This window comes from Lepus europaeus, chromosome 5, assembly GCF_033115175.1.
Source record: "Lepus europaeus isolate LE1 chromosome 5, mLepTim1.pri, whole genome shotgun sequence".
Taxonomy (NCBI): domain Eukaryota; kingdom Metazoa; phylum Chordata; class Mammalia; order Lagomorpha; family Leporidae; genus Lepus; species Lepus europaeus.
Window position 1 is genome coordinate 133,366,995 of NC_084831.1, and position 21,859 is coordinate 133,388,853.

At 44.8% G+C, this 21,859-nt stretch overlaps 1 protein-coding gene across 3 annotated transcripts in view; it reads left to right on the top strand.

Moving 5' to 3' along the window:
• The first annotated feature begins 237 nt into the window (after window positions 1–237).
• Window positions 238–21,859, top strand: part of DCAF6 (DDB1 and CUL4 associated factor 6) — a 124,141-nt gene continuing 102,519 nt past the window's right edge. Inside the window, exons 1-2 of one of the 3 annotated variants that reach the window (XM_062192699.1) lie at window positions 238–459; window positions 19,651–19,712. In XM_062192699.1, the coding sequence (XP_062048683.1) occupies window positions 363–459; window positions 19,651–19,712 (159 nt within the window). In that variant the 5' untranslated portion in view covers window positions 238–362. The remainder of the gene's footprint in view (window positions 460–19,650; window positions 19,713–21,859) is intronic. The other 2 variants (XM_062192700.1, XM_062192701.1) reach the window with 2 other exon arrangements.

Below are 21,859 nucleotides of genomic sequence, written 5' to 3' on the forward strand. Positions count from 1 at the left end.
CGCGAGAGCGGCTGGGCGGGGCGGGCGTTCACAGGAGGAGAGGGCGGAGCCCGGCCGCCGCCGCCTCCGCCTCCGCCTCCGCCTCCTGGGGGAGGGGGGCCGAGGGAGGGGACTGTTGCTGATCTCTGGATGTTCTGGGTAGTCTGAGGAGGAGAGTATGAGGCGAGCTCCGGCCCGGGCGCTGCCGGGCTTCGGGGGCTGAGGCGCCGCCGCCACCGCCGCCGCCATCTGACTCGCCGCGCCCGCGAGCCCCGGCGCGCGGATGGTGCCGGTGCGGCTCGGGTGCTGATCCGCCTGTCCCCTCCCCCTCTTCCCCTCCCCCACGCGGTGGTCTCCCCTTCGACCCCGGCCCCGGCAGAGCCATGTCTCGGGGCGGCTCCTGCCCACACCTGTTGTGGGACGTGAGGAAAAGGTCCCTCGGGCTGGAGGACCCGTCCCGGCTGCGGAGCCGCTACCTGGGTGAGCGGGGGCCCTGGGGCGGAGGCGCCGAGGTCGCCGCCCCGCGGTGGGGGAGGGGGCGCGCCGCGGGGGCTGTTGGAGGCGGGACAGCCCTCGGCACGGGCGCCCCCGGGGACTCGGGGGTGCGGAGTGGGCCCCCACCCCCTTAGGCGCGTGCCTCCTGCGGTCGAGCCCCCGCTTGCAAGCTGCCGGCCGCCGCCCTTGCTGGGTTTCGCTGGGGCAGCTCGGGCCGGGGCAGGCGGTAGTGGCCTGGGGAAGGGGTCGCGGTCGCTCGCGGGCTGGGACTCGGGAGCAGCCCCCGGGCGAAGGTGGCGGAGCGCAGAGTTGGCGCCCTCGCTGTTCGGCAGCGCTCTTCCCCGGCTCGGGCGGCGGGACCCAAGTTGTTGCTGCGCACGCTGCCCTGCGGGCCCCCGAGGGCTTCGGCGTCGCCCGTCCTCGGTCCGCCTGCTCCGGGCAGAGCCGGGCAGAGCCGCGCCGAGCGCTCCCCGCCCCCGCGCGCCTCCCGGGGCCACTTGCGCTGGAGTTCGGTTCGACCGCTTTAAGGTGGTGTAGGGTTTCGCGTTCCTGTTCCCACCCCCGGAAAACACACTTGGCATTTACTGTTTCTTAGTTAAGCTTTCTAAAAACAACCTCCAATACTTGAGAGAACGCTATTCCACTTTTTCGGTGCTTGTTTTGGACAGCACGGTGCTGGGAGGATTCTGGGTCGCGCCCGAGTCGACTGGGGAGTCCAGTAGCTTCCAAGTGGACTCACTTACAGTGAGGGAGTCTGTTTATTTATGTGTTTGTTTGTTTCTTTTTAAATCTGGGCATAAGGCAAACAACCTCAAATAAGATCTTTTTCTTTCCAATTTTATCACTTCTTGCTAAGTAAAACTATTTTTTACTGTGTTCGACTTCAAAAGCGAATGGAGAATAGGAGAAAATAAAATCTCACAGCCCGCGGTTCTGTTTTGTCAGTTATTTGAAAGAAATTAACATGTAATGTAAACATCCTTTCTGGTTTGCTGAGTGACATGAGCACGTGCTGTGTGTAAAAAACATGATCGAAATCCCCCTGCGCCCTTCCATTCTGATTTCACACACCTACCCCGCAGGTAATGTCTCTGTTCCCTGAATAATCTTCCAGATCTTGTCCTTTGTATTCTTAAAGCACAGAGAATGTGTTTGTGTGTGAGACAGACCTGACCTGATGGTGTGTGTGTGTGAGAGACCTGACCTGATGGGGTGTGTGTGTGTGTGAGAGAGAGACAGACCTGACCTGATGGTGTGGGTGTGTGTGTGTGTGAGAGAGAGAGAGACCTGACCTGATGGCGTGTGTGTGTGTGTGTGAGACCTGACCTGATGGGGTGTGTGTGTGTGTGAGAGACAGACCTGACCTGATGGGGTGTGTGTGTGTGTGTGTGAGAGAGAGACAGACCTGACCTGATGGTGTGTGTGTGTGTGTGAGACCTGACCTGATGTGTGTGTGTGTGAGAGAGACCTGACCTGATGGGGTGGGGTTGTGTGTGTGTGTGAGTGTGAGACAGACCTGACCTGATGGTGTGGGTGTGTGTGTGTGTGTGTGAGAGAGAGACCTGACCTGATGGGGTGTGTGTGTGTGTGAGAGAGAGACAGACCTGACCTGATGGGATGGGTGTGTGTGTGTGTGTGTATGTGTGAGAGAGACAGACCTGACCTGATGGTGTGTGTGTGTGAGAGAGACCTGACCTGATGGGGTGTGTGTGTGTGAGAGACCTGACCTGATGGGGTGTGTGTGTGTGTGTGTGAGAGACCTGACCTGATGGTGTGTGTGTGTGACACAGACTTGACCTGATGGTGTGTGTGTGTGTGTGTGTGTGACACAGACCTGACCTGATGGGATGTGTGTGTGTGTGTGTGAGCAGACCTGACCTGATGGTGTTCTATTGTAAGCATTGCTTTGCCACTTGCTTTTTTTTTTTTTAACACTACATATTAGACATCCTTCCATGGCAGTAAAAATAGATCCAGTCTTTTTAAGTTATCACAAAGGATAGGATGATGTTTTAAAATAGAATTAAAAAATAATTTTGGTACAGATTTTTTTAAAAAAAATTTTTACAGATTTATTTGTTTGGCAGAGTTACAGAGGGACCTTCCATCCGCAGGTAAATTCCCCAAAAGGCCGAAACCGACAGGGCTGGGCCAGGCTAAAGCCAGGAGCCAGAAGCTGGGAACTCTGGATCTCCCACGTAGGTGGCCAGGCCCAAGCACTTGGGCCATCTCACCCTGCTTCCCCTGGTGGGTTAGCAGGGAGCTGGATGGGAAGTGGACCACCAGGGACTGGAGCTGGCGCCCATTTGAGAGGACAACATTGCAGAGGGTGCCTTAACCTGAGTGAATTTTTAAAACTAAAAGATTTTTATTATGGTGCAAAATGAAATCCATGGTATGAGGTGTCTTTAGCCACTTCATGGAAAATGCGTATTATGAAAAAAGTAACATGGATTTCAAGTTTCTTGTAACAAAATAAACATTTATTTTTGACAGGTCGAGACAGATCTAGCTCTCTTCTGCTGGTTCATTCCCCAAAAGCCCACAGAAGCCCCAGCTGGGTCAGGCCAAAGCCAGGAGTGGGGACTTAATCTAGCTCCGTCTGAGTGGCAACTCTTTGACCTGTGGTCTACGTTAGTGGGAAGCTGGAACTGGGACTGGAACCCTAGGTGCTCCCATATTGGACACTGCTGTTTTAACTACCAACTCAAATGCCTGCCCAAAGCCTGCCTTTAAAAATAAAATTTCAAGTCCAAGGATTTTAGGCAGTACACACATTTCTTTGTTAAACATTTCAACATTTACATAATGTAATTGCTAAGCATTGTTGGTTAAATGTTATCCTGATGTATTTCTGTTTGCATTTCTAATAGTGAATTACTGCTAATTAACAATACAATTCAGATAGATGAATAGGCAGATTTTCCTGGTAATATTTGCATTTTAAATTTTTTCACCGTTAGTATGCATCTTTTGGGTAGTACAGGTTGAGCACTCATAATCTTTTTTTTTTAAAGATTTATTTATTTATTTGAAAGTCAGTTACACACAGAGGAGAGGCAGAGAGAGAGTGAGAGAGGTCTTCCATCTGCTGGTTCACTCCCCAATTGGCTGCAATGCCAGAGCTGCATCGATCTGAAGCCAGGAGCTTCTTCTGGGTCTCCCTCATGGGTGCAGGGACCCAAGGACTTGGGCCATCTTCTACTGCCTTCCCAGGCCATAGCAGAGAGCTGGATTGGAAGTGGAGCAACCAGGACTAGAATAAGCACCCATATGGGATGCCAGCGCTTCAGGCCGGAGTGTTAACCCGCTAAACCAGCCCTGGCCCCACCCCTAATCTTTTAATCCGAAATGTTCTAGAATCTGATAGTGTATATATGTGATATTGATGCTCAGAAAGTTTCAGATGTTAAGATTTTGGATTAGGGATACTCAGTGGGTAAAGCATGTTCCAGAATTCGAAAAACTGAAATTGGAAACACTGTTGGTCCTAAGCATTTCAGATAAGGATGTGCAATTCACGATTTGTAATTGATTTTACTTTAATTGATTAAATACTTCTTTTACATCAAACAAAATTATGGTTTATAAAATATCTTTTCATGTTGTGGGAATGGATTTGAATAGTTTCCAGTTTGTCATTTACCAGAAAGATGTATGTGTTTACTTATGACTATGAAATTTGCAAGATTCACCCTTTCTGGTGTTATTTAGGACTAGCCTGGATTTAGAAGCTAGGCTGGGGATTGTAGGCTTTATGAACCTAGTCTGAATTCCAGTGTGTGTTTCTAAATTTTCTTTTAGGAAGTGCCCAAGTCCAGAGTCAGAGACACCTTCCTGTAGGTTTGTTGGAATTACTCAAGATACTGTAAACCGGCTTTGGAATGGTGCTTTTGGAATTCAGCGATTGTTATATTAACTGATTAGTTACACATTTCATTTCCATTCTGTAAACAGTTTTAAAAGGATAAACTTTTTTAAAGATCTATTTATTTATTTGAAAGGCAGAGTTAGAGCTTTTCCATCGACTGGTTCACTCTCCAAATGGCTCCAGTGACCAGGGCTGGACTGGGCTGGAGCCAGGGGCTTCTTGTAGGTCTTACACTTGGGGGCAAGGGCCAAAGCGCTTTGGCCATCCTCTGCTGCTCTCCCAGACAACAGGAAGGTGGAGGTGGAGCAGCTGGGTCACAGACCTGCTCTGCCCCAGTGCCTGCCCCAGGTAAACATTCGGGATAAAAGATACTGTTAACTTCAGTACATTTCCTATTTCTAGTCCTGTTTCTCTCCTTTAGGACAGACTTGCCTACAACTTGAAATTACACTTTCTAACTCTTCTAAATTAAAAGATATAATTGGCAAAGTGATTTTAAGGAACTTAAAGAGAATTCTTTGTTATAATGTAAAATAAAATAAAATGCTTAAATTATGATTAGCCAGTGACAATTTTTTGTTGGTGACTGGAATGTCTTTTTTGTTTGGAGTTTAGGAACTGTATCCTTTGAACATCATTAGCAGTCAGTATGTATTGAAATGGATAATTTTGTGTTTAGATTACTCTCTTTTTTTACTTTTTATTTTTATTTTTTGGCAGGCAGAGTGGACAGTGAGAGAGAGACAGAGAGAAAGTTCTTCCTTTACGATTGGTTCACCCTCCATTGGCCGCTGCGGCCAGCGTACTGCACTGATCCAAAGCCAGGAGCCAGGTGCTTCTCCTGGTCTCCCATGGGGTGCAGGGCCCAAACACTTGGGCCATCCTCCACTGCACTCCCAGGCCACAGCAGAGAGCTGGCCTGGAAGAGGGGCAACCGGGACAGAATCCAGCACCCCGACCGGGACTAGAACCCGGTGTGCCGGCGCCACAGGTGGAGGATTAGCCTAGTGAGCCGCTGTGCTGGCCTAGATTACTCTTAGTATACCATGAATGCATGCACATTCTGAATTACCAGATTCTTCATAATGTGTTTCCAGGGTACAGTGTATTACAAGAAGGTTTGTCTTTTATCTCCTTTTGGTCACTGGGGAAAAGTTACTGGAATATTTGTACTGTGTTTCTTTAGTTTTGGAATCTCAATGGAAATTTTAAGATCTGTGGTTTTAGTAGTAAAAAATAAATATGACAAACGTGAAATAGAATGTGCTGCTGTTTTCATAAGGAAAGACCACTAAATGCTTATTAGCAATCATAAGAACTATAGAATCTATGATAGCTCTGCTGTTGGATTTTAGTACCTGCTGATACAAGATAGATCAAATAGAAAGTGCCCAGGAACTCCTGAAGCTTCTGGTAACATAGAACTTATACAGAAATATTTATAGATCAGTGCTTTTCGGTATATGTATTTTGACCATGATCCACAGTAAAATATGTTTATGTGGCACCGCATGATACATTCGACAAAAATAAAAGATTCTTCAAATGTAAATGTAGCCTTGCTAGATGTGCTGTTTTTTTGTCTATTTCACGTTCTTTAAAATGCTGATGTTGATCCAGTAGAATACCCACTGAGGTTTGCAAAACTGCTCTAGAGTGTGTGTATGTTTTTTAGAATTGTTATTGAGCGTTACAGACTTCAGGGTTAGGGTGAATATGGTTCACAAGTGTTTGAAGCAGATTAAAAATTTTTTTGTAAACACTACTGATGGCTAACAAGGCAGCTATAAATAGTGAGACTTTACACGCTGAAAAAAATAACTAGAATAAGGCACTTTTAAATCCTCACTTCTTGGGTAAATACTTAGAGTGGGACTGCTGCGTTATGTGATAAGTGTCTTTATCTTTGTAAGTAGCTGCCAGACCAAAATACTCGTGCCACATTGCATTCGCACTAATGGTGCCTGAGACTTTTAGTTTTCCAGTTGCTCAACTTTGTCATCAGCATTTGGTGTAAGAACTCTTTCTAATTTTAGCCTTTCTGGTAGGTGCGTAGAAGTCTCTCTCTTTCTTTCTTTTAAAATATTTATTTACTATTTATTTGAAAGGCAGAATTAAAGAGAGATCATCTATCTGCTGGTTCACTCCCCAGATGATATGAGGGCGATGACTGGGCAAAGCTGAAACTAGAAACCTAGAATTCCATCCAGGTCTCCCATGTGGGTGGCAGGGACCCAGGTACTTGGGCTGTTTTCTTCAACTTTCCCAGCTCCCTTAGCAGGCATTGGCATCACAGGCAGCAGCGTAACCTACTGTGCCACAACACTGGCCAGAAATCATTTTAATTTACATTTCCCTAATGATTAATAGTGTTGAATCTCTTTTCATGTCTTTTTTGGTCATCTGTGTACTTTGGTTAGGTGTTCAGATTCACCTTTTTAATATTATAAGGATTCTGTCTGTATTTTTGATAACAAGTGCTTAGCCAGATAGGTATTTTACAAATATTTTCTCCTTGTTTGTGTCTTAAGAGTCTTTCATAGTTAATACATTTTGTGTCTAAGAATCTTTTCTTTTTAAAGATTTATTTATTTATTTGAAAGTCAGAGTTACAGAGAGAGGAGAGGCAGAGGGAGAGGTCTTCCATCCACTGGTTAACTCCCCAATTGGCCAAGGGCCGGAGTTGTGCTGATCCGAAGCCATGAGCCAGGAGCCTCCTCTCCGGGTCTCCCACGTAGACTTGGGCCATCTTCTACTGCTTTCCTAGGCCATAGCAGAGAGCTGGATCAGAAGTGGAGCAGCCGAGACTAGAACCTGCACCAATATGGGATGCTGGCATTGCAGGTGGCACTGGCTTTACCTGCTATACCACAGCGCTGGCCCTAGTCCTAAGAATCTTTAATCCAAGGTCACAGAAATTTTAACTGTATTTTTTTGGAAATTTTTTTGTTTTATTGCTTATATTAAGATCCATGAACAGTTTTTATTTATGTTGTGGCATTAGGGTCACATTTCATTTATTCGCATATGAATGTGCAGTTGGTCTAGCACTGTTTGTGAACAGACAATCCTTTTCCGTTTGTGGAAAAAAATCCATTGGACTTACATAGGTAAATCAATTTTTCCACCACATTCCATTGATCTAGGTCTGTGTGCCAGTCCACCGTGTGCTTATAGTGAGTGTTAATGATCATTCTCATTCTTACAACCTTGTGTACCTGTGGTGACCCTCCCCCCCAAGTTTATCTGCCTGTCCAGTGTTTTCTGTTTTCACATAGATTTTAGAACTAGCCTATCGATTTCTACTAACAAGACTGTTGAATCTCTGCTTTACTTCAAGGAGAACTGACATGTTTATAATCTGTGATTGTGATTTGTCTCAATGTTATTTATTTAGATACTTGGTTCTTATAATAATATTTTGTATTTTTCATGCTTTTAGTATTTTAAAAAATTATATTTCTTTGAATTTTGGTCAGTATAACATTTTATTTATAATTTTTTTTTTTGACAGGCAGAGTGGACAGGGAGAGAGAGACAGAGAGAAAGGTCTTCCTTTTGCCGTTGGTTCACCCTCCAATGGCCGCTGCGGCTGGCACGCTGCGGCCGGCGCACCATGCCGATCCGAAGGCAGGAGTCAGGTGCTTCTCCTGGTCTCCCATGCGGGTGCAGGGCCCAAGGACTTGGGCCATCCTCCACTGCACTCCCAGGCCATAGCAGAGAGCTGGCCTGGAAGAGGGGCAACCGGGACAGAATCCGGCGCCCCGACCTGGACTCGAACCCGGTGTGCTGGTGCTGCAAGGTGGAGGATTAGCCTATTGAGCCGCGGCACAGGCCTTATTTATAAATTTTAATTTTCACTTTATTTGGAAGGCAGCGAGATTCGACAAATGGAGATCTTCTGTCCATTGGTTCACTCCCTGATACGTGCAGCAGCCAGCGCTGGGGCAGACCAAAGCCAGGATCCTGTGACTCAATCTTGGTCTCTGTGTGGAGAGCAGGGACCCAAGTACTTTTTGCCTTTGATGGTGTACATCAGCAGGAAGCTGGAATTGGAAGCAGAGCCAGGACTCCAATCCAGGCATATGACATGGGCTGTGGGCATCTCAAGTGGCGTGCCAGATGTCTGTCCCTTAGTACCATTTTAGATGATAACTGTTTCTCACATTTCCATATCCAGTTCATTATGGGTATGTAGACATACAGTTGATTTTCCATCATTGGCTTTGCATGCTTGAAACCTCACTAATTCTAATCATCAGTTCTCTCTCTCTCTCTCTTTTTTTTTTTAAAGATTTATTTATTTATTTGAAAGGCAGATTTAGAGGAGAGACAGAGAGGTCTTCCATACACTGGTTTAATCATCTGTTCTGGGGCCACAGGTTCAAGTTCTGGCTGCTCCACTTCCCAGCTCTCTGGTAATGTGCCTGGGAAAGCAGAGGAAGATGGTCCAAGACCTGGATGAAGCTCCTGACTCTTGGTTATGGTCTTTCCTATCCCTGGCTGTTCTGGCTTTTTGTGGAGTGAACCAGGAAGACTTCTCTCTGCCTCTGCCTCTCCCTCTCTGTAACTCTGCCTTTCAAATACATACATGAATATTTTAAAAAAATAAATAATTAAAATTTTCTTTTGAGACCTTTTGAAATTTCATGTAGATGATTCTGTCACTGTACTTTTTTTTTTTTTTTAAATAAGTGTACTTATGTATTTGAGAGGCAGAGAAACAGACAGAAAGCTCCCATCTGCTTGTTCACTCCTCAGATGCCTAGGTGGGCCATTCTGAACCTGGGAGCCAGGGACCCTGTCCACGTGTTCATGTGAGTGGTAGGCACCCAGATACTTTAGTCATTACTTGCTGCCTCCCCAGGGTGCACGTTAGTAGGAAGTTGGTATCCAGAGCAGAGGCTGGACTTCAACCCAGCACTTCAATTTGGGATGTGGGCATCTTATCGACATAACTGTAAGGCCAAATGCCTGCCCCAGCCACCACATTTTTTTTAATGTATTTGAAAGAGTTACATAGAAGCAGAGGGAGGGAGGGAGATATCTTCCATCCTTTGGCTCACTTCCCAGATGGCAGCAACTGCTGGGGCTGGGGAAGGCCAAAACCTGGAGCCAAGAGCTTCTTCCAGGTCTCCCGTGTGAGTGGCAGGGGCCCAAGAAGTTGGGCCATCTTCTGCTGCTTTTCCAAGGCTGTTAGCAGGGAGCTGGATGGAAGTGGAGCAGCTGAGAATGAGCGGGAGCCAATATGAGATGCCAGCGTCGCAGGCAGTTCCAGCCAGCACATATTAAGACAGTTTTATGTTGTCCTTTCCATCTGCGGGTTGGTTGGTTGGTTGGTCTGTAAATGCACTGGACAGAACTCCAGTAGAATTGAATGGAAATAATGAGGATGGATACCCTTGCGTCACTCTTGATTTTAGACGGAAAACATTGTCTTTTACTGTTAACCATGTTATTTTCTGTAGGTTTTTTCTTTTCTAGTATTTATTTGAAAGGCAGAGTTACAAAAAGAGAGGGAAAACACAGAGATCTTCCATCCTGTGGTTCAATCCCGAGACATCACAAGCAGTAGCTTGACTTGCTGTGCCATGCTAGTCCCAGCTATAAGGTTTTTGTAGATCCCTTTTATCAGATTCAAGATCTTTTCTGGTTCTAGATTGCTCTCTGTTGAATTTTATGAAGGTTTTTCTATATCTGTTGAGATGATATTGTGATTTTTCTTTCAGATTCTGTTAATATGTTATTATTAACATACTGATTGACTTTTGAATGTTGAATCGAAATCAGTTTCTGGGCCGAATCCTATTTGGTTGTGGTAAATCATCCTGTACATATTTCTGTCTTCAAATTTTTGTCAGAATTTTCTGCCTGTGTTCACAAAGGATATCAATGCATATTTTTCCTGTAATATTTTTACCTGGCTTAGGTATCAGGGTAATGCTGATCTCAAAAATTAGTTGGGATATATTCTCCTTTTCTGAAGAGTTTGTATTCAATTGAAGTTACTTTTCTTCTTAAAGGCTTAAAACTCTGGGCTTGGAGGTTTTTTTTGTTTGTTTTGTTTTTACTAATATTTATGTACAGTTTTTTTTTTTAAGATTTTATTTATTTGAGAGGTAGAGTAACAGACAGTGAGAGGGAGAGACAGAGAGAGAGGTCTTCTTTCCATTGGTTCACTCCCCAAATGGCCTCAACGTCCGAAGCCAGGAGTAAGGAGCTTCTTCCGGGTCTTCATGGGGAGGTGCAGGGGCCCAAACACTTGGGGCATCCTCCACTGCTTTCCCAGGCTACAGCAGAGAGCTGGATTGGAAGAGGGGCAGCCGGAACTAGAACTGGTGCCCATATGGGGTGCAGGTGCCACAGGCAGAGGATTAACCTACTGTGCCATGGAGCCGGCCCCTAATGTACAGGTTTTGTATGAGCACAACTTTTCATTTGGGCTGTATGGTGTGCACATTGTTTAATCTTGTAAGACGCACTCCTTTTTTCCAGTGCCACATTGCATTGGGCAGTCTATAGTTTCTCTGTATTCTCTCTAGGATGTGGTGTAATTTTTTTCTTTTTTTTAGCAATCCTAATAGGTATGTAATAATATCCCTCATAGCTAATGATGTTGAACATCTTTTCATGTGCTTATTTGCCATCTATACGTTTTCACTGAAATGTCGCATCATGTCTTCTGCTCATTTTCTATTTGGAGTATTCTGAGAATTCTTTATGTATTATAGGTACTAGTCCTTTGTCAGACAGCTGGTTTCCAAATATTCTTTGCCAGGCTGAAGCTAATTTTTTCATTCTGATCACAGGGTCATTTAGCATAGCAAAGGTTTTTTATTTTGGTGTGATTGAATTTATTATTTTTTTCTGATATGGATTATGCTAAAGATTCTTAACCATTCCCTAGGTCTTGAACATGGTCTCCTCTGTGTTTTCCCTAAAATTTTATTGCTTAATATTTATGTCTAGGATTAATTTTGAGTTAGTCTTTGTATGAAGGGTGAGGTTTAGGTTGAAGTTTGTTTTTGTTACTTTGGATGTCCATTAACTGCAGCACCATTTATTGAAAAGGCTGTATGTAATTCTTGCATTGAATTGCTTTTTTTTTTTTTTTTAAGACTTATTTATTTGAAAGGTAGAGGGACAAAGGGAGCAGGAGAGACAAAGAAAGAGATCTTCCATCTGCTGGTTTGCTAGGTCACTCCTCAAAGGGACTCAGTGGCTGGGGCTGGATCAGGCTGAAGCCAGGGGTGAAGAACTCCATCTGAGTCTCCTACATGAATGGCAGGAGCCAAGTACGTGGGCTGTCCTCCACTGCCTTCCTAGGTATATCTGCAGGGAGCTGGATCAACATGAGGGTAGAGTGGTTGCTCTCACTTTATTCTTTTCCTTTTTTTTTTTTTTTTTTAAGATTTATTTTATTTATTTGAAAGAGTTACAGAGAGAGGTAGAGATGGAGAGAGGTCTTCCATCCGCTGGTTCACTCCCTAGATGGCCGCAGTGGCTGGAGCTGCGCCAATCTAGGAGCCAGGAGCTTCTTCCGGGTTTCCCACGTGGGTGCAGGGTCCCATCTTCTGCTGCTTTCCCAGGCCATAACTGAGAGCCAGATCAGAAGAGGAACAGCAGGGACTAGAACCAAGGCCCATTGGGATGCCAGTGGGTCAGGCCAGAGCTTTAACCTGCTGCACCACAGTGCCAGCACTTTATTCTTTTTCAAAATTGTTAGCTGTTCTAGATCCTTTTCCTTTCCATTTGATTTTTAGAATAAGTTTCTCTGTGTCTCCAAATACCTTACTTGGATTTTGAGATGTGTTGATTAGATTAGTTTGGGGCGAGCTGGCAGCTTTATCATGTTAAGTTTCCTAGTCCATCATGCATCACTCTTATTTATGTAGGTCTTTGATTTCTTTCATCAGCATTTTGTAATCATCAGGATACAGATCCTTCACAAGTGTTGTTAAATTTATGCTTAAATATTTAATCTGCTTTGGAGCTATTATAAATAATACTGATTTTAAGCTCAATTTCCACATATTCATAATTCTGTGACAATGTGATTGCTTTTGTATATTGATTCTGTATGCTGTGACCTTGCTGAACTCAGTTATTAGTTTAAGGAATTTTTTTCAGTGTATTTCTGGGGAAATTGTATTTAGATAATAATATCATCTTTCAATAGAAACAGTTTCATTTCCTTCCATCCAGTCAGTGTGTACTTGATTTCTTGCATTTTGCATTGGCTGGAACTCTAGTGTTATGTTTAATTGTAGTGTTGAGGTGGATTTCCTTGACTTGTTCCTGCTTTTATGTGGGAAGCATTCAGTCTTTCATCATTAAGTATAATGTGAGCTATGGGTTTTTAATTTTTATTTATCTGCTTGAGAGGCAGAGAGACTGAGAAAGCACCCATTCCCTGGTTCACTCCACAAATGCTTGTAACAGCTGGAGCAGGGCCAAGCCAAAGCCAGGAGCCAGGAACTCAGTCCAGGTCCTCCACGTTGGTGGCAGGAAATCTAATTATTTGAGCCATTGCCTGCTGCCTCCTAGGGTCTACATTACCAGGAAGTTGGAGTCAAGGACTGGAGTTGGACATTGAACCCAGGTACTACAGTGGGGCATAAGTACCTTCACTGGTGTCTTAACTGCTAGACTGAAATGCCTGCCCCAGCTATGGGATTTTTAGCAGATGTTCTTTATTACAGTGTGGAAGTTTCCCTCTAGTCCCAGTTTGCTGAGCATCTTTTTTTTTTAAAGATTTTTTTCTTTATTTGAAAGAGTTACAGAGAAGCAGAGAAAGAGAGAGAGGTCTTCCATGCACTGGTTCACTTCCCAAATGGCCACAATGGCCAGAGCTGGGCCAATCCAAAGCCAGGAGCCTCTTCCAGGTATCCTATGTGGGTGCAGGAGCCCAAGGATTGGACCATCCTGTACTGCTTTCCCAGGCCATAGCAAAGAGCTGGATTGGAAGTGGAGCAGCTGGGACTCGAACCATTGTCCATAAGGGATGCTGGCAATGCAGGCGGAGCTTTTCTGGCTACGCCACAGCTCTGCCAACCTCCCCCCCCCCCCTTTTAAGATTTATTTTATATTTGAAGGGTAGAATTACAGAGAGAGAGAGGAAAAAGAGAGTGAGGGAGGTCTCCATCTGTTGGTTCGCTCCACAAATGGCCACAACAGCCGGGTCTGGGCCAGGAGCCAGGAGCTTCATCTGGGATTCCTGCGTGGGTACAGGGGCCCAAGCACCTGGGCCATATTCTGCTGCTTTCTTAGGCACATTAGCGGGAGCTGAATCAGAAGCAGAGCAACCAGGACTTGAACCAGTGCCCATTTGGGGTCCTGGTGTGGCAGGCAGCAGCTTGCCCCTTTGCTGATGTGTCTTTTTTTCCCCCCAAGATTTATTTTATGTATTTGAAAGACAGAGTTAGAGAGAGAGGCCTTCCATCCACTGGTTTACTCCCCAGATGGCTGCAGTTGCCAGAACTGAGAGGATCTGAAGCCAGGAGCCAAGAGCTTCTTGGTCTCCCACATGGGTACAGGGAGAGAACAAATTTTTGCTTGTTTTTTTTTTTTTTTTTTTAAGATATTTATTTATTTGAGAGGTAGGGCTACAGAGAGAGGGAGACAGAGAAAAGGTCTTCCATCTGCTGGTTCACTCCCCAACTGGCTGCAACTGCCGGAGCTAAGCTGAGCTGAGCTGATCAGGAGCCAGGAGCTTTTCCTGGTCTCCCACGAGGGTGCAGGGGCCCAAGCACTTGGCCATCTTCTTCTGCTTTCCCAGGTCATTGGCAGAGAGCTGAATCAGCAGCCCAGACATGATCCAGCACCCATAAAGGATACCGGTGCCACAGGCAGAGGCTTAATCTACTACGCCACAGTGCTGGACCCAATTTTTGCTTTTTAAAGATTTATTAATTTATTTGAAAGAATTACACAGAGAGAGGGAGAGACACAGAGAAATCTTCATCTACTGGTTCACTTCTCAGATGGCTGCAATGGCTGGGGCTGGGCTGGGCTGAAACCTGGAGCCCGGTCTCCTATATGGGTGGCCGGCCCAAATACTTGGGCTATCTTTCACTACTTTTTCCCAGGCCATTAGCAGGGAGCTGGATCAGAAGTGGAGCATTCAGGACTTGAACTGGTACCCATTTGTGATGCTAGCATTGCAGGCGGTGTCTTAAACTGCGGTGCCACTATTCCAGCTCCGGAGGAGTTTGACATATGCTGAGTTTCTCCTCACAATAAACCTGAAAAGTTAAGATATTATTCTTAGCGTTGCATACATGAAACTAAGGCTCTGAGATGTTTTTCCCCCAGCATAAATATAGAGTGTTCCAAGTTAGATGTTTAAATCTATGTTGAAAATTTCTTGCCCTAAGCATCTCATAGTCTAGTAAGGGACATGTGATTAAATTAATAACAGCACTGTTTGGTTGAGTTCTACAACCATTAAAAATGAGCAATCATTCCATATTTATGTCATGTAAAGATGCTTATCATATACTGAGTGAAAATATAAATTATGAGACATCATGGATATTATCCCAATTCTTTATTTACTGATTCAGCAAATCTATATTCAATTTAATCTCGATACCAGGCAATGTTCTAGGCACTTGTGATATTTCAATAAGAAAAACAGTGTTCCTTTCTGTTGGAGTTTATTGACTTTTTTCTTTTTAAAAAGATTTATATATTTTATTTGAAAGGCAGAGTTTCAGAGAGGGGCAAAGAGAGAGAGATATCTGTCTTCCATCTGCTGGTTCACTCCCTAGATGGCTGTGATGGCCGGAGCTGTGCTGATCCAAAGCCAGGAGCCAGGAACTTCTTCGGGTCTCCTACACAGGTGCCTGGGGCCCAAGGACTTGGCCATCTTCTACTGCTTTCCCAGGTCACAGCAGAGAGCTGCATCGGAAGTGGAGCAGCCGAGAATCGAACCAGCATCATATGGGATGCCAGCACTACAGATGGCAGCTTTACCTGCTACACCACAGTGCCGGTCTGTTTATAGACTATTAATGTAGAATAAAATGTTCAAGTAGAGATGGAATTATAAGAGCCAGTATAGAGTACAGAACAACTTGAATAGGAAGCCACAATAGTAAGTTCATCCATAAAAAGTGTAATTGTTATGAGGATTCTTCCTTCCCTTTTGTGTCTCTGGAGTGTAGGCTAATTGGCTGTCTTTTCAAATAGGCTAGACTCTTCCTATTTTTTTTTTTTTTTTAAGATTTATTTACTTATTTGAAAGGCAGAGTTACAGAGAAGCAGAGGCAGAGAGAGAGAGAGAGAGGTCTTCCATCTGCTGGTTCACTCCTCAGATGGCTGCAATGGCCGGAGCTAGGCTGATCTGAAGCCAGGAGCCAGGAGCTTCTTCTGGGTCATCTTATACTGCTTTCCCAGGCCATAGCAGATAGCTGGATCGGAAGTGAAGCAGCAGGGACGGACTCGAATTGACGCTCATATGGAATGCTGGCACTGTAGGTGGTGGCTTTATCTGCTACGCCACAGCGCAGGCCAACCTTCCTGGTGTTTAATAGCATGCAGATTTGAGATTATTTTTATTTGAATGAACTCACTTTTTTGAACTTACAGTACTTATTTTATGTTGTCTTTTAGCTTATAGAAGCACCGTTTATGGGATGTGTGAATGGGACAATCATTTTTATCTGCCAAATCACATACAAAAATATTCTTCCTGGGCTGCTTGTTCAATTATATCATGTCTTAGTATAAGTACAGATTTCATGTATTTTTTTCATGTCCCTCCACCATGTTCTTCAAACCAGAATGACTAGAGCCATATTGTCAAACCTAGATTTTAAAACTGGGAAAAGAAATTGTTTCTAATGTTTAGCATTTTATGAGTTCTAATTGTTGTCAGTTGTTAATTTGAATACTTTGTTTCTTATTTCCACATTATAATTTGGGAAGATTGCTAAGCCTGCTTTAGGCCAAAAAAAATTTTATAAAAACTTAGCTATTTGTTACAATTAACATCTTTTTTAAAACTGTAAATCAGATTGAAAAGTTAATTGTGCAAAGTACTACCTGATTCAAGAAAAACTTTACTGACTTCCTCGAGTTTATTACAATAAATGTTGAAACCACAGAACATCTCATCCCTCCAAAAAGCCTCAGCTGTTTTTCTTTTTTTCTTTTTTAAGATTTATTTATTTATTTATTTGAAAGGCAGAGTTAGAGGGAGAGACAGAGAAAGAGAGATCTTCCATCTGCTGGTTCACTCCCCAAATGGCTGGAACAGCTGGAGTGGGGCTGTCAGGAGCCGGGAGCCAGGAGCTTCATCTGGGTCTTCTGCATGGGTGCAGCGACTCAAGCTCTTGGGCCATCCTCCACTGCTTTCCCAGGCACATAGGTAGGGAGCTGGATTGGCAATGGATCAGCAGGGAACTGGCGCCCATATGGGATGCCATCACCTGAGGGGACGACTCTACCCACTACACCACACCACTAGCACTCCTGTTTTGTTTTGTTTTTGTTTTTTGTTTTTTTAAAGATTTATTTGAAGGAAAGAATTACAGAGAGAGGGAGAGACAGAGAGAGAGGTCTTCCACCCACTAGTTTATTCTCCAGATGGCTGCAGCGGCTGGAGCTGAGCCGATCTGAGGCCAGGAGTCAGGAGCTTCTTCCTGGTCTCCCATGCAGGGGCCCAAGGACTTGGGCCATCTTCTGCTTTCCCAGGCCACAGCAGAGTGCCAGATTGGAGTAGAGTAGCCAGTACTTGAACCGTCGGCCATATGGGATGCCAGCACTGCAGGCGGCGGCTTTACCTGCTACACCATAGCACCAGCCCCTCTTGAGTTGTTTTTTAACTTACATGTCTATCCTTAACCTGCCATCTTAACAGTACAAACAAGAAGAAAACAAACTGACTTAAAGAGCATGAAATCTGTCCTTTATGACAACATACAGAGAATTTAGTCAAATTTCATTTTATTAGAAACCTCATCAACCTGATTAATTGCTATTCTTTGTTATAAATTCAGGATCCTTTCATTACAGCTTCTGAATAAGTATGCTGTGGTCTATATTTTGTTAAGATGATTCATTTTTTTTTAAAGACTTCTGCATATTTTCTTTTTTTATTTTTTTGATAGATGGAGTTAGAGAGAGACATAGAGAAAGGTCTTCCTTCCGTTGGTTTACCCCCTAAATGGCCTCCACAGCTGGAGCTACACCAATCCGAAGCCAGGAGCCAGGTGCTTCCTCCTGGTCTCCCATGCGGGTGCAGGGCCCAAGCACTTGGGCCATCTTCCACTGCCTTCCCAGGCCACAGCAGAGAGCTGGACTGGAAGAGGAGCAACCGGGACAGAACCGGCGCCCCAACTGGGCCTAGAACCCGGAGTGCTGGCGCCGCAGGTGGAGGATTAGCCTAGTGAGCCACGGCACCGCCCTAAAATTAAAATATTTTAACATTGCTGAAATCAAGATATTTTTAAAAATACAAAAATAGGTTTCATCATCCTATTGCTGTTTGCTAGCACTGTTGACTTTTGTTTTTTGTTTTTTTTAAAGATTTATTTTATTTATTTGAAACACAGAGTTACAGAGAGAGGTAGAGAGGGACGTCTTCTACCCGCTGATTTACTCTCCAGATGGCCGCAGTGGCTGGAGCTGCGCTGATCCGAAGCCAGGAGCCAGGAGCTTCTTCTGGGTCTCCCACGTGGGTGCAGGGGCCCAAGGACTCAGGCCATATTCTGCTGCTTTTCCAGGCCATTAGCAGAGAGCTGGGTTGGAAGAGGAGCAGCTGGGACTAGAACCTGTGCCCATACTGGATTCTGGCACTTCAAGCTAGGGCTTTAATCCGCTGCACCACAATGCTGGCCCCAAGGTTGAAAATCTTGTTCCTCACTCGTAGTCCTCTTTTATTCCCTCTCCCACATTTGTTTTTTTACATAGCACTTTTTAAAAAAAGATTTATTTGAAATTTATTTATTTGAAAGGCACAGAGAAAGAGAGAGAGAGAAATAAAGATCTTTGATCTAGGCCGGCGCCGTGGCTCAACAGGCTAATCCTCCGCCTTGCGGCGCCGGCACACCGGGTTCTAGTCCCGGTCGGGGCACGGATTCTGTCCCGGTTGCCCCTCTTCCAGGCCAGCTCTCTGCTGTGGCCAGGGAGTGCAGTGGAGGATGGCCCAGGTGCTTGGGCCCTGCACCCCATGGGAGACCAGGAGAAGCACCTAGCTCCTGCCATCGGAACAGCGCGGTGCACCGGCCGCAGCGCGCTACTGCGGCGGCCATTGGAGGGTGAACCAACGGCAAAAGGAAGACCTTTCTCTCTGTCTCTCTCTCACTGTCCACTCTGCCTGTCAAAAAAAAGATCTTTGATCTTGTTCACTCCCAAAATGCTGCAACAGCTAGGGATGGGCCAATCCGAAGCCAGGAGCCAAGAGCTTTATCTGTCTCACAAGCAGATGCAGGGGCCATCTTCCACTGCTTTCCCAGGCCATAACAGAGAGCTAGATCAGAAGTGGAGCAGCCAGGTCTCAAACCAGCACCCATATGGGATGCCAGTGCTGCAGGCTGTGACTTTACCCACTATGCTACAGGGTGGCCCCTTGACTTTTTTAAAAGGTTATTTATTTATTTATTTATTTATTTTTAGAGTGGCAGAGGGAGAGATGAAAGAGATCTTTAATTTGCTGGTTTGCTCTTAAAATGTCCACAATGGCCAGGGCTGGTTCAGGCCAAAGCCAGGATCCCAGAACTCTGATGAGTCTTCCATGTGGGTGGTAGGGGTCCAAGCACTTGGTCTGTCTTCTGCTGCTTTCCCAGGTACATTAGCAGGGAGCCGCATTGGAAGCAGAGCAGCTGGGACTTGAACCAGCTTTCTGATAGGGGATGCCAGTGTCCTAGGGAGTAACTTATCTTCCCATGCCACAATGCTGGTCCCTGACATATTTATTTCTTCTATCACACAGAGTAGATATATTTTTCAATTTATAATTGTATTCCTAGCTTGGAGCAGTGTGAGTACTCAGTATACTTGTTGGATGAGTGGTTGAACGAAGAATTGATGAGTGTTCATTGTGGTTCAGACAATGCTAAGCCTTTTCTGTCCTTGAATCATTTAATTCTTACTGTAGCCTCACGAGGTGGATATTCTTATTGAAAAGAAGCCTCTCGAGGAATTTCCCCGGTATCACTCAATTTATAAATGATGGAGCTGAAATTGGAGCATGCATTTACCTTGTTCTGCTACACCCTGGGCTCTTAATTTCAGTGTTAGATTTTTCTCAGCAATATATTGTGTGATTTATTTAGCTTTTTTTTTTTTTTTTTGAACAGGAAGAAGAGAATTTATCCAAAGATTAAAACTTGAAGCAACTCTAAATGTGCATGATGGCTGTGTAAGTAATAGTTAATTTTTTTTTAAAGATTGATTTATTTGAGGCTGGTGCTGTGGCGTGGTGGGTAAAGCCGCCGCCTGCAGTGCTGGCATCCCATATGGGTGCTGGTTCCCATCCCGGCTGCTCCACTTTCAATTCAGCTCTCTGCTATGGCCTGGGAAAGCAGTAGAAGATGGCCCAAGTCCTTGGGCCCCTGCACCTAAGTGGGAGACCTGGAAAAAGCTCCTGGTTATTGGTTTCAGATTGGCACTGCTCCGGCCATTGCGGTCAATTAGGGCGTGAACCAGCGGATGGAAGACTCTCTCTCTCTGCCTCCCGTTCTCTCTCTCTTTAACTCTCACTTTCAAATAAATCAAACTTTAAAAAGCAATTGATTTATTTGAAAGAATTACAGAGAGAGTTAGAAACAGAGCGAGAGAGGAGAGGTCTTCCCTCTCCTGGTTCATTCCTCAAATGTCCTGAACAGCCAGAGCGGAGCTGATCGGAAGCCAGGAACCAAGAGCCTCCTCTGGGTCTCCCACCTTGAGTGCAAGGGCCCAAAGACTTGGGCCATCCTCCCACGGAGCTGAGTCAGAAGTTGAGCAATTGGGACTAGAACTGCTAGAGCCAGGGCTTTAAACCCACTCTGCCACAGCACTGACCCCAATAGTTAATTCTTAATCAACTGTGAAGGATGTTAGGAAGTGTTTAAAGTTTGGTGAAATGGCCCCAGTGTATCTAGAAGGGGTGATGAATAGCTATAGTAGATTGGGAGAGTAAAGTTTTACATTAAAACATAAGAATATATTTTGAATTTAAGAGAATATATGCAAGAGTTTTTGAAGTGCAGATGAGTTTTCTAACCTCATCAAAGGTTTCCATCTTATTCACTGCTTTTGTGACAGTCTCTTGTGATCATATACATCCAAGTCTAATGGTCACTTCTCAGAAACTGTTGACATTGGTGAAACATATCCTCTTTATTATTATTATTTTTAATTTATTTACCAATTCATTCCCCAAATGCTTACAGTGGCTAGAACTAAGCTGTACAGAAGCCAGGAGCTGGGAACTCTATTCATATTTCCCACATGAATAACAGGGACCCAATTACGTAAACCATCCCTGCTGACTCCCAGGGTCTGCATTAGCAAGAGCTGGGTATTGAACCTAGGTATTTTGATATGTCATGTGAGTGTCAATTTTTTTTTAAAGATTTATTTATTTATTTGAAAGAGTTACACAGGAGAGGAGAGGCAGAGAGAGAGAGAGAGAGAGAGGTCTTCCATCCGCTGGTTCACTCTCCAGTTGGCTGCAATAACTGGAGCTACACCGATCTGAAGCAGGAGCTGCTCCTGGGTCTCCCACGCGGGTGCCGGGGCCCAAGGACTTGGGCCATCTTCTACTGCTTTCCCAGGCCATAGCAGAGAGCTGGATTAGAAGAGGAGCAACTGGGACACAAACTGGCACCCATATGGGATGCCGGCGCTTCAGGCCATTCCATTAACCCGCCATGCCATAGCGCTGGCCCCAGGTGTCGTTTTTTTAATATTTATTTTATTTATTTGAAAGGTAGAGTTAGAGCGAGAGAGAGAGAGAATCTCTTCTATGTGCTAGTTCACTACCCTAATGGCTGCAGTAGCCAGTGCTGGGCCAGGCTGAAGCTGGGAGCATCATCTGTGTCTCTTTTGTGAGTGCAGGGGCCCAAGGACTTGGGCCATCTTCTGCTGCTTTCCTAGGTGCCTTAACAGAGAGCTGGATAGGAAGTGGAATACGAGGACTCAAACAGGCACCCATATGGAATAGTGGTGTTGCAGGTGGTGGGTTAATCCGCCATGCCCAACACCGATTCCAAGCATATGGGCATCTTAACTGCTAGGCTGAGCACTCACTCCATATCCTCTTGTTGAAATACTCTTTCTCTTGGGTTTTGCCATACTACACTCTCTTTATTTTCTTTTATCCCATCTTAGTCTTCTTAGCTGACTTTTCCACTTATTGACCTTCACATATTCAGTACACGCAGACTGTGTCCTGTCACCTCCCTTTTCCTCCCTCCAGCTAAGTGACCCCATCCAGTCTTACGTAAAGAAAAAACTTCCCCTCTTCTCAAAACATCAAAGTTGTGTATGAAGCTCTTAACATTTCCAGTTGCATGCCTCACAGAT